The sequence below is a fragment of the Euprymna scolopes genome, chromosome 19 (genome assembly GCF_053919585.1).
Source record: "Euprymna scolopes isolate OS-2025 chromosome 19, ASM5391958v1, whole genome shotgun sequence".
NCBI classification, from domain to species: domain Eukaryota; kingdom Metazoa; phylum Mollusca; class Cephalopoda; order Sepiida; family Sepiolidae; genus Euprymna; species Euprymna scolopes.
Window position 1 is genome coordinate 20,015,566 of NC_136500.1, and position 18,490 is coordinate 20,034,055.

At 34.8% G+C, this 18,490-nt stretch overlaps 1 protein-coding gene across 3 annotated transcripts in view; it reads left to right on the top strand.

Moving 5' to 3' along the window:
• Positions 1-18,490, top strand: part of LOC145303474 (uncharacterized) — a 266,228-nt gene that overhangs the window by 139,643 nt on the left and 108,095 nt on the right. For all 3 annotated transcript variants that reach the window (XM_080144825.1, XM_080144826.1, XM_080144827.1), the window contains 4 exons: positions 2,208-2,571; positions 7,591-7,662; positions 8,165-8,306; positions 14,641-14,829. In XM_080144825.1, the coding sequence (XP_080000951.1) occupies positions 2,208-2,571; positions 7,591-7,662; positions 8,165-8,306; positions 14,641-14,829 (767 nt within the window). The remainder of the gene's footprint in view (positions 1-2,207; positions 2,572-7,590; positions 7,663-8,164; positions 8,307-14,640; positions 14,830-18,490) is intronic.

Below are 18,490 nucleotides of genomic sequence, written 5' to 3' on the forward strand. Positions count from 1 at the left end.
TATTTTTCAGATATTTTAAAGAAGTTTAAACATTCGTTTTTCTGTTTTCTTTTTCCATCACATTCACGTTTTCTTTTTTTGTTTTTCTGATTTTTACATTTAACATCGTTCGTTTGCCTTACGTTAGTTTTTTTGGGAGTTTTTTTTTCGATTTTTTAAGTTTTAACATTTTAATATTTAATATTTAAAATATTTACATCGCTTATTCTTATGTTTTGATTACCCCCCCCCCCCGAGCACACACACCTCTAAACACCCAGGCAACGCCGGGTACCCCCCACTAGTCTATATATATAAAAGCGAAAATGTGTGTATGTATGTTCGCTTTTTGTGTATGTCCAAGAAAGGCTTTTTTCCGAGAAGCGGTCGGTCGACTCACAACTTCTTAAAACTTTTTATATCACATATAAATCATAATATCCGAGTTAACAACGGAGGTCGCCTGTCTATTTAATTTGCTCGACTTCGGGAAGATAAATATTCAACATTTTTCGCTTGCCGCATGTGGATTAGGCTTTTTCGTATAATAAAAGCGACACTAATTCTAATGGTATTTTTTCGGTTGCGATCACCGGTAATGTCCGAAAGCAATCAGATTTTCCTTATATCAGACAATTGCTATTCAATTTGGACAAGGGCCCCCCCCCCCCAAACATCTTGGGAAAATAAAGATAAAAAAGCATTCCTGCATTAAATAAAATACTACCCCGCAGTCAAAGTGGACCTCATTAAGTCATTAAAACATGCACCTGTCAATTCTAAGTAATTAAATAAATTCAAACGTGTTTCCGTTAGTATGTCGCGGTGGTCCAGTGGTTAATGTCGCACTTTTTTTTTTTCACACTTTAATTTCCAACTTTGCCTCAAGGGTTCGGGTTCGGGTTCGGGTTCGATCCTCATACTCACCTACCAAAACGTTTTTTTTTTTTTTTTAATTATTTTACCCCCCCCCCCTCCCCCGGAGTTTTGATTTATCCAAAACCACACACACCTCCAAATACCCGGGCAACGCCGAGTACCCCCCGCTAGTAAATATATAAAAATTACTGGCGCTTCTACACTAATGCGACAAAATTTTGGAAATCGTATGAAAACAATGGTATCTACATATTCATTGTATTTTTAAGATGATTATATCCAAAAATTACGAAAATCGAAAAGGTAGAAAATTATTTATTAAAGAAAATAAAAATAAAATTTGAAAACGATCGTAAGACACAGGAGAGCTCAAAAGGGAGGTAATTTTCCATTTTGATTTAAACAAGATGGTGGAAATTTTTCATCTGCTAACATGATTCAAGATCTTTTGTTTAACAATTCAGTAATATTGACTACATAATTTGGAAGCTACTATTGTAACTTATTAGAATTGACAAAAAAAATATCAGTTGAAACCATTGTTTTTTATCTGAAAACTTCATTTATTGACTACAAAATCTTGTCCCAATTCTGTAGAAGCACCAAATCACTTTCTTAGTTTGTACACAATGTCCACTGAAAATTAGGATTAGTAATTATTTACATGTCATGTATTGGTAAAACTATTCCTCTCCCAAAACACACTCACACAACATGTACACAAGATGTTAAAAATCACCCACCAAATGTTAAAATTAATGTGAATTGCATAATGTGAATTTCCATTATTTTCCTACCAAAAATGTAGTGCTCACATGGAGAAACAACTCCTGCTTTTCTTATTCAAGTAGTAATGATCCCAAATGCAGACAACTCATGCTTTACTTATTTAAGTAATTGTGCTTGACCTGAGATTTTTATCCTTGAACCCCAAAATCAACAGATTAGACCATTTCTGTAATCACCTGGTCCTTGTGGATTGCAGTATAATGCCGATTCTGTGCAGTTCTAGGAGGTCCACCCTCCCAGGCTTTGTCTTTCTTTGAGAAGGGATTAGTTTATTGCTAATCGCCTGAGGTGCCCAATAGAGCTGCGCAGGCATCTTTTGCAGTGTGAGAGGACTTACCATCTGGAGCACTGACTTATTCAATCCCACTTTCCGGCCCTAGTGTCACAGTTCTTGCAATAGGAGAGAACTAAATACACAGTTGTGATTGCAGGGGAAGACAACTCATTTATTTTTTGCATTTGTTTCTGATGCTTCAAACTTTCTTTTCTCTTGAATATCAAAATGTCAGATTCTGAATGTATCCTTATTACAATTGAAATTTATTTATTTATTTTTTTAGACTCTGATCATTCATCGGAAAATGGAATTGAGAAACATATTGCAAAATTGCATTCTCCTGTCACCTTATCGCCAGTGAGTTCAGCTGGTAGCAACAAAGACAAATTCATACCCCATCCACCGAAAAATCTACGTCCTCAACGTGGGTCCATGGAACAAATGTCTGATTTGGCTAAACTTGTCAAAACTGATCTACACCATGAAGTTCGTCCCAGTTTGGAGAATAAAAATGAAGAATCCTCAATGAAAGCTAAAGAGCTTAGAGATGTTTCATCAGAGAATGATTCCAACGATACTGATGGGACTAGAAGCAAAACGTCCTGTAAGTCTGCAAGCAGAAGAGGAACGTCCGCAAGAAAGAAATTGTAAGTTATTCTACCATTATTATTTCTGCTGAATTTGAATGTATTGATTGATCTAAGTCTTAAAATAGATATAGATACTTAGGCAAGGTATGCCGATATGGATGGACGGATAAACTGTGTGAGTGAGTTATGTCTATATGGATGAATTGATGGCATGTGAGCGAGGTGTGCTGATATGGATGGATGAACAGCGTGCAGGCAAGGTGTGCCGATATGGGTGGATGGCAGGTGAGGTGATGTCATTTAGAATTAGTACTGTTCAGGGTGTCTACAATTATTTTTGTTATGTATGTGTGGATATATTTAATAAAAAAGTGGGAAGGTTGATTAGTGCTTAATACAAATAGGAAAGCTCTGTCCTTGTGACATTGAGCACTTGTTTGGCAGCTACTGTTCATTATCATATGAGAACATAAGCATGAAAATGAATAAAGAAAATTTTGTGCGTTTGTTTATTAACGTAAATTATAAGAAGAAGAAATAACATCCACCTGATTGACACAGACAACCATCACCATCAGTGATTTGATGCAGACACTTGCAAAGATCACCTTCAGACACAGGAGACAAAAATACTCTTCTCACCAAATAAACATTAAAATGGTTAGAAGCAGTGTGGCTACATTGATGTGTAAGCAAAATCTCAGAATGGGTGTTGCAGCAATCTTCTCATAAATTATTTCAAAAAGCCTTTCTCTGTGAGTATCCAAAAATGTATTATTAACTTTCCTGAATTGAGATCTGCAGAAAAGCAGCTGACTAGCAAATTCAAAAGATCTATTTCCATCAACTCTGTGCATTAGACCAGCATTTGTTATCTATATTATTAAACGCATAATGTCTTTGGCAATAATAAAGCAATAGTAGCCTGTAGTTATGACTGTTGCTTTCAAACAAATATACATCCACAGCTTCTGGCAACTACCATTCACCTTTATTTTCAAATAAGTATTTATATTTCTTAATAATGGGGCAATTAAAATATTTTTTCCTGATTTTGATGCAATTACATATTCTGTTATAAAATATCAATACCAATTCTAAAATCGCCTAAAATGAAAAAAAAAAAGATTTTTATTTTTTTTTTCTTGGGTGTGTGAGTGATTTAGCATTGAAGCTGCATCTATTTTTAAATATAGATAAAATTCTTTTTCTTTTTATTTTTTTTATTCAAACTTATAATATTTTTCCTTTATGCATTGTATCAAAGATTTTGATAAATTCATTGTGAGATTATCATCTATATTTTTCACTTGTACCGTTTATTCTTATTTATCAACTTGTGCCATTTTTTAAGAAAAGTTTTGAATTGAAAACCATGTTTAATTTGATTAGCTACCCATCTCAGGACTTGAACAGATTAGTTACCCATCAGAAACTCTTCTAAAATGGCTTTCAATTTAAGACTTTTCTTGATGGAAGATACAACATTAAGAATTTTTGACAACTGGCCATACAAAAACATCAAATTCTTTGTGTATCACAGTAGTCAAATTGTGTGTGCACTCAATAACCTCCTCAAAGAAGAAATCTTGAAGGAATTTGCTGTAAAAATTAGCAAGTCTAGCATATTCCTTGAGGGACATTTATTGATGTTCCACCTTTTCTTCAAACAGTGTTGCGTTTGTCTAGAGACCAGTTTTCTCATAAATTCTTTCAAAAACCCTTTTTCTCAAGATGCGAATTGAATCACTCAATGGCCCTGATTTCTCAATTCATTGTTAGTAGTCAGTGTATCAACAATACATAACTTTGAGGAACCATGTCGTACCATTGATGTATCCATGTATTAATGTGATGCTTTTCTGATCTGACACAAAATTGGTTTTGCTGTAACACCTTTTCCTGATCTCAAAGTCACCATATTTAGCAAGAACCACACCATCAACAAGATTTTCATACAACTACAAACTACTACATGACTTGTCCTGCATACCATCATCATCATCATTCTTGAAGGTCATTTCAAGTTCTCCTATTGCTACATTCAAATGATTATAAAAGGAAATTCTATGAATAAAGTGTAAATGATAGTTAATGGAAAATTCTACCAAGCAATCAAAATAGCACCACTAGAGAAATTTCCAAATTCCTAACAGAGCGACAACAATGCAGTGTTATTTTTATAAACTAAGTAACAATTATACTTTGTAATGACAGTAATGATTCTAAATCTTATTTCATCAAAACGATAAATTAAAATCGCCATTATTATTAGTTGTTCCAAATTTAAATTTCATGCAAAACAAAAAATTCGGTATATACTAATTTTGCTATTTTTTTTTTCCAGCAAATTCCTCTAAGATTTTATAAAATCATGGAGTTTTACTTATATTTTCTGGCAAAATTGATATGTATGCTACAATTTATGAACCATAACAACTAATCAAACAGCATATCAAACATTTTACATTTATTTGCTACAAATATTTTCTATTTGAAGATCTGTAATTGCTATGAAATTTGGTAAAAATTCAGAATATTTCTAAAAAAATTTTTATTACCATGAAATATTTCAAGGAAAGTTACTCTACAAATGGCAGTAAACACGCATATTAACTCTGTTGAGCATAGCCTATGTCAATAGAAGGCTGTTCCACTATAGTTGCTTAATTTGCTGATGTCACAGAATAAAGTACAGTGGCCACGGTTAGGCTATAGATGATTATATTGCAATTATTATTTCCAAATGGGTTCATTTAAAGTTTTTTTTTACAAAGGGGTTACCACATATCAAAGCCCAGAGGCCACTCGCGGATGAGGGTTAATGTGTTGATAGTAACATAGTAATTGTTTGTGGTGGAAATTTGATATGATTACATTATTTACAAGGACTGGTCAATAAAAACTTGTTTACGTTGGACTTGATAATTAGATACACTTTTTAAAAATAAATATTGAAGAAGCATACGACTCAGCATGGAGGCATGACATTATGAAAGATTTAATAGAACTAGGATTAAAAGGCAGAATGCCCATTTTTATCACAAATTTTTATAAATGATAGTTTAATGTACGATTAGATGATATCTTATCCATCAGTAAAAAACAAGAAATGGGTGTACCACAAGGAAGCATCCTGTCTGTCACACTTTTTAGCATTAAAATAAATAACATTGTCAAAAATATAAATGTAGGAACAGAATGTGCCCTCTATGTGGATGACTTCCTGATCTGTTATAGATCAAAATATATTACCAGAATAGAACGCCATTTACAACTGTGTCTAAACAAAATAAATTTGATGGACAACAAAAAATGGTTTTAAATTTTCAAAAGAAAAAACAAAAACCATCCATTTCTGCCAAATCCGGAAAATGCACCATGACCCAATATTGAAACTGGATAATGAAATTATACCTATAGTTGATCAATATAAATATTTGGGGATCATCTTTGATGAAAAGCTAACATTCATTCCTCATATTAAATACCTCAAACAGAAATGCAACAAAGCCATCCAACTCTTAAAAGTAGTAGCTTATACAGACTGGGGTGCAGACAAAGACTCAATAATTAAATTATATAGATCCCTTGTCAGATCCAAGTTGGATCATGGATGCTATATCTATGGATCCGCAAGAAAGTCCTACGTAAAGGAATTAGACACAATACATCACTAAGGGCTAAGATTGGCTCTAGGAGCCTTCCCCACCTCCCCAGTGGAAAGCTTATATGTAGAAACAGATGAACCCTCATTGTCACCAAGAGAGAAAAACTAGGACTACAATATTATACAAAATTGGCTTCATGTCCAACTAATCCTGCTTATAAATGTGTCTTCCACCCCCAATACAAAAACCTCTTTGATAGAAAAGAAAATGCTATAAAACCATTTAGCCTACGTATGGAAGAATCCATGAATAAAGCCCAGATAAACATTGCAACAATACACAAATCTGTAAAACCTAAATATCCCCCCTGGCTGACAAAACAACCAAAAATAATATCCTAAAACAAAAACCAATCCAATCATATATCAAGAAAAATTCCAAATAATTAAAAATAAAGATTCTAAACACTCAACAATTTATACAGACGGTTCAAAAGATAGAGACAACGTTGGATGTGCAGCCATACGCAATAAAACAATCGTAATAAAAAGATTACCAGACAAAGCATCCATCTACAGTGTTGAAGAATCGGCCATTGGTATGGCACTTGATCTTATAGAATCTTCTAAAGATAAACAATTTATTATCTGTTCAGATGCCAAATCAGTACTCGAAACACTGGAAAACAGGTAACCAACGAACCCAATAATCACCAAAACCCTAAATAGATTTGATGATATTCCTAATGATAAAAACATTCTCTTTTGTTGGATACCCAGTCATATCAACATAAAGGGTAACGATAGAGCTGACAAAGCAGCAAAACCAGCATTAAATTTGACCATAACAAATGATAAGATCCCTCATATCGATCTAAAACAAACCATTAACAAATATATTAGAAATACATGGCAAGAGTCATGGAACTCCTATACTAAAAATAAGCTATACCAAATCAAGGAGACCATAAGAAAACAAACCAAACAAAAGAATGACCAGAAAGGAAGAAGTTATAATAACAAGACTTCGAATAGGTCATACTTCTATAATACACTCCTACCTACTCAAAAAAGAAGCCTCACTCTGCATGCCCTGCCAGGAACCATACACCGTCAGTCATATATTAACAAGATGCGAAGACTTGAAAACAAACTGACTGAATGTATATAATGAAAAAACTGTAAAGGACATATTCGTTCATGTAAACCCAACTACCCTTCTCAGATATTTGAAGATAACAATAATAAAATTAAAAAAAAAAAAAACGAAAAAAAACAATACCTTATCTAACTATATAAACATAGACCCTGAACACCAGATACAATCATAAAACTTATAACTATTAATGTATATAAAAAAAGACTCCGGCATTAAATTACCACATAGGTTGAGATGCTGTAAAACCAATCAATCAAATGAAAGAATTAACATTTCAATTTGGATTTTTTTTTTAAATATATTTCAGGAAGCTTTATAAAGTTCCTTGCAAGTCGGTAAATCCAGATTCTAACACCGATACAAGCTTTCCATCGTTTAGGTAAGACAAAATGATGATGATAATGATTATTATTATGTGAGAAATATGAAAAAATGCATTTTCTTCTGAATATTATTTCTTTTTTCTTTTATTTATTTTTCTTTTTATTTTCTTTTATCGTTTTTTTTTTTTTGCTTTTCTGTTTTCTTTCTTTTTCCTTTCTTTTTTCTTTCTTTCTTTGTCTTTCTTTCTTTTCTTTCTTTTCTTTTTCTTTCTTTTCTTTTTCTTTCTTTTCTTTTTCTTTCTTTTCTTTTTTCTTTTCTTTTTCTTTCTTTTCTTTTTTCTTTTTTCTTTCTTTTTCTTTTTCTTTCTTTTTCTTTTACTTTATTTTTCTATTTTTCTTTCTTTTTTCTTTTTATTTTTCTTTTCTTTCATTTTATTTCATTTTCTTTTTTCTTATTTTCTTTTATTTCATTTTCTTTTTTTTTTTTCTTTTATCTTATTTATTTCTTTTTTATTCAAGTTCAAAATTTGATTCAATATTCATTGTGTCTGATTTCAGTGAAGACAGTGAAATCAGTAACCGTTCCACAAGTGATTTTCCATTACGAAGTCAATCTAGTCTGGGAAATTCCTCTGATTCAGATGTGCCCAATTTATTAAATGAACGAACAAAGACTTGTGCCGGTCCATCTTATCCAACGGTAAGGTTTCAAATGATAGCATCATGCAATCACAATGAAAAAACAAAACTTTCTTTTCTGTCAGGTGAAATTTCCATGAACAGATCTTTTTTTAATGAGCTCCCTATTTGTGGAACACAGTACCATAGAACTGGTTCTCTACTGATTACAACATAGTCATTTTTAAATTCAGTGTCAACAAATATTCATCATGATCTATCAGTATGAGTCAATCAAATATTAATCATTTTAACTGATAATCATTCCATCTCATTAATCCTTATACTCGAGTGGCTTTTGGTCTTGATAAATGGTAAATAAAAAAAAAAAAGTTTCAATCAAACTCCATTTTATTTTCTTGTTCATTATTTAAAAAAAATTGTTTTCTGTATTCTATTATATATTGGGCAAAATGGGCGCAATCGTTTATGTATGTCCATAAAAGGCTTTTTGCATCGGGGCTCTCACGTCGGTTAGATTCCAGGAGAAGTTTTCTTATACTTCCTAGATCTTAATATCTCACATCCGCAAATGGACATGGTTTCTTTCCTTTTTTTATGATCGAGTTTTAAAAAATTCCTACCGTGCCGTCATTTCAAGTATTTGTTTGTCTTCTTTGTATAAATATAGCAAAACTAATCAAACTTTGGCCTTTGGATTTGTGATTAATTGCTCCTTGGTCAATGTAGCGGAACCCCTTCATGGTGAGACAATTACTATTTATTTGGATACTGCTAGAGTGCCCCCTTTCTTGGGGGAGCTGGTTTTCCCCAACATTAAAAACTACCTTTGTGGGAGGTTTAAAAGCAACGCCATTTCTGCAAGTCATCTTTTTATTGACTATGTTTAATTTGAACGCTTTAGACTTCCGGTCACATCATGGAGTAGCGGTATGACATCAGATTTTCTTTCACTTTCTTTTCTGCCTTCGCGTCACGGGTTCAAGCCTGCCTGCCTACTACCACTTTTTTTTTTCCTCAGCATACACCTCCAAACACCCGGGCAATGCTGTGCAACCAGACTAGTTATAGAATAAAGAAAGAAAAAACAAAAATGTTAAAATAGGTGTAATTAAGAATAACCCAAAGGCGATCTGTAGTTTTATGGGGACCAATTCTTTGATAAGAGTAGATTATCCAAGTAGTGAATTTTCATGTAGACTGCGGATGCCTTGTTGTATAGATGACACATAGCAGCAGTTTTGTTTTTTTTATTTTTTTTTGTGATACATTTTGATTAATAGCAGTTTTAATGGCAGCACAAAATTATTTGGAGCTTAATATTGAAAATTGTGAGTGCGCAAATGACCTCAGAAAAGACGATGTGTCTGCGCATTTTGTAGAGTCCAGTTGTTTAACAATAGAAAAACTAAAACAGCAATGAGCAGCTGATTTTGTTTTCAACAGTCATGCAAATTATCACTATTCGTATGCAAAGTAGATGATCTTCGGCTACATAAAAGCAAGCCGTTTGAAGAAATAGGACAATTCGTTTGAAGAAGTTAAGCCATGCATACATACTTTGTTGAAGCATATTGAATTATTTACAAAAAAAAAGAAAGAAAGAAAGAGGATTAAGAAGAAAACTGCAGTTGTTTATTGATGAAGTTTTTTTTTGTGTGCTTATTTAAAATTACACTTATTTAAAAAAAAAAAAATGCAGAAAAATCTTCGTAATGTACACGGAACAAAAAATTGATAAAGCAGTTTTTGGGTTTTTTTTTTTTTAACTAAGAAAGTAAAAATTTACTATTTTTAGTGATTCTAATACAAAATTGATACTTTGAATCGAGTTGTCTCTCCCTTATGCTAGATCAAAAACATGGCCAACCAAAATAACTACATCTCACTTAATCTTGAAATTTGATTTTCTTAGTTTAAAAAAAAACTACTTGATCAATTTATGTGATTTTTGGAATATTTCTTTATTCTCTGACAAGTACTTACATCATAAAGATTTTTCTGTATTTTTGTTTTTTTAATAAGTGCAATTCTAAATAAGAATCTATTTTTCTTCTCCAGTAAATAATACACATGTGTAATACTGTAACCCCTACAGGGCAGCTCAGATGCACAGGGTTGAGTGTGAGATGCAACTGATGGCATTACCTGTGTTTTCATCTAGTGGTCGAGTCTGGTCCCGCTGCCGTAGTCCGCTCACTGGTTTCACCTTTGAATCAGCTTCCAAACTGTCAACTGGGCTGTCTGAAGAATATACTGCATTCAACAACAGCGTTTTCAAACAAAGAAAAAAATCAAAGCTTAATTGGCTTTTCTTAACATAGAATAATTATTGCTTTCGACTTTACAAATAATATTTACACAACTGGCCTAGTCATGCAAACAGGGGCTGGCGGTTTTTCATTTTTAACAAAGGACTACGTTTTTTCTATCGTCAGTATAAGGGAAAGAATAAGTTCACAGAGGCGCGTGTTCAGAGAAATGCATACCGCCAAGGCGCGTGGCAAAAAGTGTGTGTGTCGATCTCTACTTCACCTTTTTTATCAATATCAGTTGGTGGCAACTCCTCCTCCCCCAATACGCCTGCGAGTGATGGTCAACCAATCAGCGACCGTGCTTTTTTTTGGGGGGGGGTCCAGTAATGACTTGCCGAACTCTGAACGCTTGATCGCAGAAGAAAAAAAGAAAAGAAAATAATAAAAAACGACCTTTACAATTATTGAAGAAAAAAATAGGTTTTCAGGTTTCAACGAGCCTCGTCGACCTTCCCCACTCCCCCTGCCACAATCCCAGACCAAATTACCACGTCAGTAAGGCAATAAATGTCCACACGCCAAGAAGAGCGGGCTGTCATGGTCAATTACCAGTTAACGGGTGCCGCTGGCATGATCCCATGGTGGTCTCTTCTCAACAGATAATTTTTATAGCCTCGCCGTCAGCCATACTGTTCTTTGTTAAACCCTTGGCAGCATTTTAAGTTTCGGTAGTCGATCACATAAGTGTCCGGCTGTTCTGATTAGGAATTATTTTTATGACTTTCATTCCGGTGTAGATACTTTTTCGGATATCCATTCTTGTGGGTGGGAGGGTGGGGAGAGATCATTTTGATTATCTATCAAGAAACAGATGTATTCTTTTAAAACATCAACACCATCAGCATCATTATTAGAATTCAACCGTGCAAATTCTCTGAATTTGTGTCAATGGGACCACTCAGACGACAGGCGGTCTTTTAATCAACTAGCAAGGTTCTCCCGGCATCGTCCCTCCCCCATCGGGTCACATACTCCCATGGGTGCATCTGTTTGTTTCCTCTCACAGTCAAAAAGAGAAAGATTTTCTCAGCTTATTTGCTATGGGTTGTCTGATATAGTTCTAATTTTAAATCTTTAACTTCTAATGGAATTTTCCATTATTCTAATCTTATGTGCAAAATACTGCTTGTAACTTTATTTTTACACACCTACATCTAGATATTGTTACATCCCTTTTCCAACATTTCGACCCAAAGACAGTGAAGAGCACCACTTATTTCCCAAGTTTAAACACAGTTTTGTCCCTGTGATTAAATTGGTAGGACCCATTTATCAATCATTAAAGGATGAATCATTGGGTTGGTATTGGGTGAGATTTGATCCAGCGTTTTAGTGATCAGGATTTTCATGCTTTAAGCATTTAACTAGTTCATATATTTTACAATATATAAACCTTTTTTTAAGTTTCTTAAATAATCTATATAATAAAGTAAACATGGTTTTCACCTGTATAACTACAGTCATTATAGGAAAATAATGTACCATTTCCGATGCTGAACTTTTGTGCAAGTCAATTATCCTTGATCTTCATTAGCATTTCCAGAAATTATCTTTTAGCTTTAATCCATTTCGATCATTACATTTCATCTAGGAAAACTGACTCTTGCATCTAAAACTTCCAAAGATAAAGTAGCTACACATTTTACCCACTTCTAATTTTCTACTCTCGATACCCAACTCACCGTGTCCTTTGTTTATAGAAGTAATATTTTGTTATTGCACCAGTATATTGTAGATTGTAGATTCAGCGAATTCAATTCTGTAATTTTGTCTGTTTGTTAATAACATACAATTGGCGAATAATAAGTTGGATCAATTTTTTTTCCATAACTGCTGGAAAATTTGGTACAGCAACTAGTAAGCATTTCATTTTGCAAACAAATGTTATCAAGTAAGCAGAATGTTAGCACCGGCAAGGTGTCAGGTCACTAAGAGACCTTAGTTTTCATGGAAAGAATAGGTTAAAGGAAATGAAAAAAGTACTCAAAGGTAAGAAACGCAAAGAGGAAAATGAGCAGATTGATGTAAGAATAATTTCTTCTCACTGTGTTTCTGTACCATATCTTCTTCTGCTCCATTTCTGCACCTTAATTTCTTTCCGCTCCATTTCTGCACCCTAATTTCATTCAGCTGCATGTCTGCACCCTAACTTCGTCTGCTGCACTTCTGCACCCTAACTTCGTCCACTGCACTTCTGCACGCTAATTTTGTCTGCTGCATTTCTGCACCCTAATTTTATCCGCTGCATTTCTGCTAGCTAATTTTATCCGCTGCATTTCTGCACGCTAATTTTGTCCGCTGTATTTCTGCACGCTAATTTTGTCCGCTGCCTTTCTGCCAGCTAATTTTGTCTGCTGTATTTCTGCACGCTAATTTTGTCCACTGCATTTCTTCACACTAATTTTGTCCACTGCATTTCTGCATGCTAATTTTGTCCGCTGCATTTCTGCACCATACCTACTTCTGCTCCATTTCTGCACCATACATTCTTCTGCTCCATTTCTGTACCCTACATTCTTATGCTCCATTTCTGCACCCTACCTTCTTCTGCTCCATTTCTGCACCCTATATTCTTCTGCTCCATTTCTACACCCTATATTCTTCTGCTCCATTTCTGCACCCTACCTTCTTCTGCTCCATTTCAGCACCCTACATTCTTCTGCTCCATTTCTGTACCCTACCTTCTTCTGCTCCATTTCAGCACCCTACATTCTTCTGCTCCATTTCTGCACCCTACATGCTTCTGCTCCATTTCTACACCCTATATTCTTCTGCTCCATTTCTACACCCTATATTCTTCTGCTCCATTTCTACACCCTATATTCTTCTGCTCCATTTCTACACCCTATATTCTTCTGCTCCATTTCTACACCCTATATTCTTCTGCTCCATTTCTGCACCCTACCTTCTTCTGCTCCATTTCTGCACCCTACCTTCTTCTGCTCCATTTCAGCACCCTACCTTCTTACTTCTAACAGTTTTTTTTCTTTTTTCTAAGCCAAAATAAAAGCCAATTTCAAAGAAAGCACTGTTATTTTTTTTATTATATGATGAATTATCATAATTGCGTTATGCACAATTGTTGGGATATTCAATGAACTTGGGGAGGATTACATCAATGCATAAATTATATAAATAATTCCGAGATTTTTTAAACTCTGCTAACCAATTCCAAAGACTGATGTTATCCAATAGTGACTCCTCCCCTGCTTCATTTTATTTTATTGACATTAGTTGGAGAGATTTTAATTATTTTGAAATATTTAATATTTTTAAAGTTTTATGTATTAAAGTAAAATATTGCCAAATTTATAATCTTACAAAGGATAAACAGGTGTGATTGCAACAAGTAGGAATGGATGGAGTAACTTCAGGAAAACTGTCATTATTAACCAGCAGAGCATTATCACTGTCGACCAGTGAGACTATGAGGCATGTTTATGAATTGTGATATATGGAAGTGAAACCTGACCAGTGAAGATTGAAGACCTGCGTTACATAGAGAGAAATGATATGAGAATGGATGTGTAATGTGTGTGTGTGTGTGTGTGTGTGTTAAACAGAGGCTTCGATCTGTTGACTTCACAAAGATTAAAATTTGGTAAATAGTATAGGGAGATGTGTGCAAAACAGGAGACTTGAATATTATGGCTATGTTGAAAGAATGGATGAGAGCTCTTGGGTTAGGAGATGTAGAACAGTTAAGGTAACAGGGTAATTTCACAAGAGAAGGTCCGTAAATGGATTCGTGAAAGATGGATAATTAAAAACCTGGCCAGAGATAAAATAGTTTGGGAGTCAGTTTCTAAATGCCACCAAACACATGCCATCATGTAAAACCCATTTTCAACTGAATATAATGCCAGCATATGATTGTGTGTGTGTGTGTGTGTGTGTGTGTGTGTGTGTGTGTGTATCTCTTTTCTCTCTCTCCCTTTTGTTACACTGGTTGAATTATAGAACTGTTTGTGAATTTTATTATCTATTTCAAGGGTGACATTTTTTTAGGCGGGGGGGGGGGATTCTGTATTCGTTTGAATTTCATTATTATCATGCATTCTTGACTTTTTCTTTTCATAGGTTAGCAGTTATTCCCAGCACTATCATCAACCAGGAAAAGATGCTACTGATCTGAGCACGGCCAAGAAATGTTATGCCCCAAGCACCCTGCCTCTGCGATTGAGGGCTGAGCTTTATAATTTTGAACAGACAGTGGAAACAATCTCTCTTGCTCAACAGGGAATATTTTCTTTAGGGCAGATTTTCCAGGTCAGTCATTTTGATTTTTGAAGTTGTTTTGTATTTATATAAAATACTGTCCCCCATCAACTTACTGGTTTGGAAGTGCATCTGACCTATTAAATATTGTCTCATTTAATGAAAAATCATGACAAGTTAGTTTGTTAAACTTAAGACTGTGCAGTTTGAATGCTGTAAAGTTCTAAAGACGGTCAGGAAAAATTGTTGAATTTCAACAAACATGATGGAAAGCTGGATGGAATGATTGTGGGGGAAAATGCAAGATATATATTTGTTTTGGAATAGGAATGAAAAGGGAACAAGTGGTGTTGGTATTTTTTTTTTTTTTTCAGAGAAATTGTGAACATGCATCTGTGTATATTCACTGCACAGGCTGTAATCATCTGCTTATTGTGCTGGTCAACAGTCGTGATTCAATTCTTTGTTCAACCAAATCATGTCCAACTAAACAAGCAGACCATCTGCTCCTGAGGGCCACCAAAAGCCAACTGACCATGGGATGCCCGGAAAACCCACTAACTGTTCCTCGGCCAGAATATATATATTGCTTACATTTTTTTTTTTTAAATCAAAATATTAATCAATATTTCATCATCATCATATTCGGTTTAACATTTGTTTTACATGTTGGTATGTGTTGGATAGCTTATACCAATTGACTTTCAAACTAATCTATCTCCGGTTAGATCCCTCTTTCTGATAGGTTCATAAGAGTAGTAGTTGATGAGCAAAAATCAGCAGCTCACAGTATTAATGCTGGAGTTCCTCAGGGGTCCATCCTGGGCCCAACTCTTTTCCTGATCTACATTAATGATCTTCCAAATCACATCCTTACATCATTTGTAGACATTTATACTGATGACACTACCATTTATGGTAGCACATCTAAGACAGTAAACAACCAAGTTCTCTCCGATTCTCTCTCCTCTGATCTTGAGCACGTGGTACAATGGGGAAAGGAGTGGCTGGTTACTTTTAATGCATCTAAAACCAAGCTTCTATCTTTACATCATCAACGCTCTGATCCACATCTGGCATCAATTGAAATGAATGGCTCTCGTCTTGAGGAGGCCTCAAGTTTTGACAAGCTTCTGGGCTTGATTTTTACTCTTGATCTTAAATGGAACTCGTATATCAAATCTGTTGCCAAGGCCGCTGAAAAAATGGTGGGATTCTTCTATCGATCCAGTAGATATCTCACTGCTGATGCAATTCTCTATCTATATAAGAGCCAGGTACGTCCAAGAATGAAATACTGTTGCCACATCTTGGCAGGAGCTGCTAGAAAGGACTTGTCCTGCCTTGATAGAGTTCAAAATAGCTTCGTAGGAGATGTCCTTTTCTCTTCCCTGCAACCTCTGTCTTACAGAAGAGATGTTGCAAGTTTGTCTCTGCTTTATCGTTATTTTCATGGAAAGTGTTCGACTGAGCTTCAGTCTATGGTCCCCCCTCGCCAAACTTTCACAAGAAGCACTCGTTTAGCTGAAAACACTATTAATAATTCCCCCCACTCTTTATCTGTGCCTAAATCTAAAGGTAGATTCCATGAACAAAGCTTCTTTCTTAGAACTGCATGTCTGTGGAATTGTCTTCCGTTTTCCTGCTTTCAAGCTGACTACAATATGGTTGCGTTCAAGTCTAACGTAAACAAGTTCTTGATTAGACGTTCCACTTGTTAACAAATTTACCGAATTTGCATTTACTAACGATTACTATATTGTCCAATTTCTACTGTACACTCTTTAACCCTTATCCTTGAGTGGCCTCTTGGCCTTGATAAGTGGTGATGCCTATGTAAAAAAAAAAAAAGTTCATCCTTATCAAATCCTATATCATTGGGGTGTCCCCTGTTATCTTGACTGCTCTACATCTACTGTGAACAGGCATCAGTGTGTATCCACTGCACAGGCCATGATCATACGCTCAATGTGCTGGTTATAAGTCGTGACTCAATTCTTACTACAACAAAATCAGAAGCATTCTCCCTCTGAAGTTTAAAACCACATCTTTTGGAGATGCAAAGATACTTTACTGAAAAACAGACTTGCGATTGAGAATTCTCAGCTCTACTAAATTAAAACACAAGTCTAATTGTTTTAAACCTAAGGCCCATCTCTCCCTCTCATTCTTTCTCTGAGGGACACATAGACCCAATCGTTAAAAAATTAACTGACTGTCTGACACTCAGCTAATCAACTCTCCCCTACCTGGGCAATGCAAAATAAAACTGATTGGCTGTTCACATACATTTATCAGGTTATAGCACTTTTGAATGGTTAAAGACACTAATTGAGAACTAAACAATATGGCATCATCCAATAACCCTGTCACATAAAAAAAAAAAAAAAACAGTTGGATAGCAAAAACTTGAGTTTAATGTACACCAAAATTATCTACCTTTTCAATAATGACTCCCAGGTAACAGCGGATTATCTAGGGGAGGTGGGGGAGTGTTGGAGCAAGAGATGGTACTGAGATTGTTCAGTGTTACGAAATATTTCACTGAGAGAAAAATGTCATTGAAATTGGTATAGTTATTTAGAACAATAAAATATTTGCGGTTACATATTTATAATGAAAGTTGGAATTTCATTTTAAGCAAAACAAAACTTAATTTAGCAAGATGTTGTATATAATAGGTGCCTTCAATAATTTCCAGACTGTTTTGTACAGGCATTTAATTTAAAATTGTTGTAGACCCTTGAAAATTCAGCATGTTATTGCGATACATCTTAGGATATGACTGACCGATTTTTATGTTTTCAGGTTCAAAGGAACAGCTACAGCAGGAATTGGAATACACCCTACTAAAGCCTGATTGTCACAGCTGGTGAATTTCAAAAATGCAGTTTGGACTTGAGGACACTATAAAAGAAAATTCTTTTTTAAAGTTGGAAAAAATGCTACAGAAACATATAGAATGCTTCAGACTACTTTTGGACCATCGTGCATGAATCGAGCATCAGTTTTTGAGTGGCATAAGAGATTCGAGGAAGGCAGGGAATATGTGACGAATGATGAGAGGTATGGGAAGAGTAAGGAAATCAGAATACCAGAGTTGATTGGCCAAATAAAAAATTTCATCGATAAAGACCATTGTGTGTCTATAGAGACAATAAGTGCACAGTTTGATGTTAGTGTAGGAACTGTACACACAGTTATTTGCAAGGAACTGAAAATGTATAAAAATTTGCGCAAAGTTTGCCCCAATGCACCAGTCCACAATTTCGTCCTTGTCACAGACTATTTGACCAAGATGGGCATCAAGACAGTCCCTCACCCTTCCCTATAGTCCAGACCTTGCTCCCTGCGACTTTTGATTATTCCCCAAGTTCAAGGAAAACCTTGGAGGTTGTCGTTATGAGACAATTGAGGAGATGGAAGATGTTTTTACATGCTAACACAAGAGAACTTCCATGAAGCCTTCCGGAAGTTTTTGGAACAATACAACAAGTGTATGGCAGCCGTAAGAGATTACTTTAAAGGGGACTAGGGTTTCTTATGTGTACTATCAATAAAAGTACCCATACGGGGGAAAAAGTCTGGAAACTTAAGGTACCTTGTAAATATGACATGTATGTATATGCACAGAATATAACATATCTTCATGTTTGCTTCTGCCTCAATGAAGAAATTGGATATCATAACTGATATCCAAATAAAAAAGAAA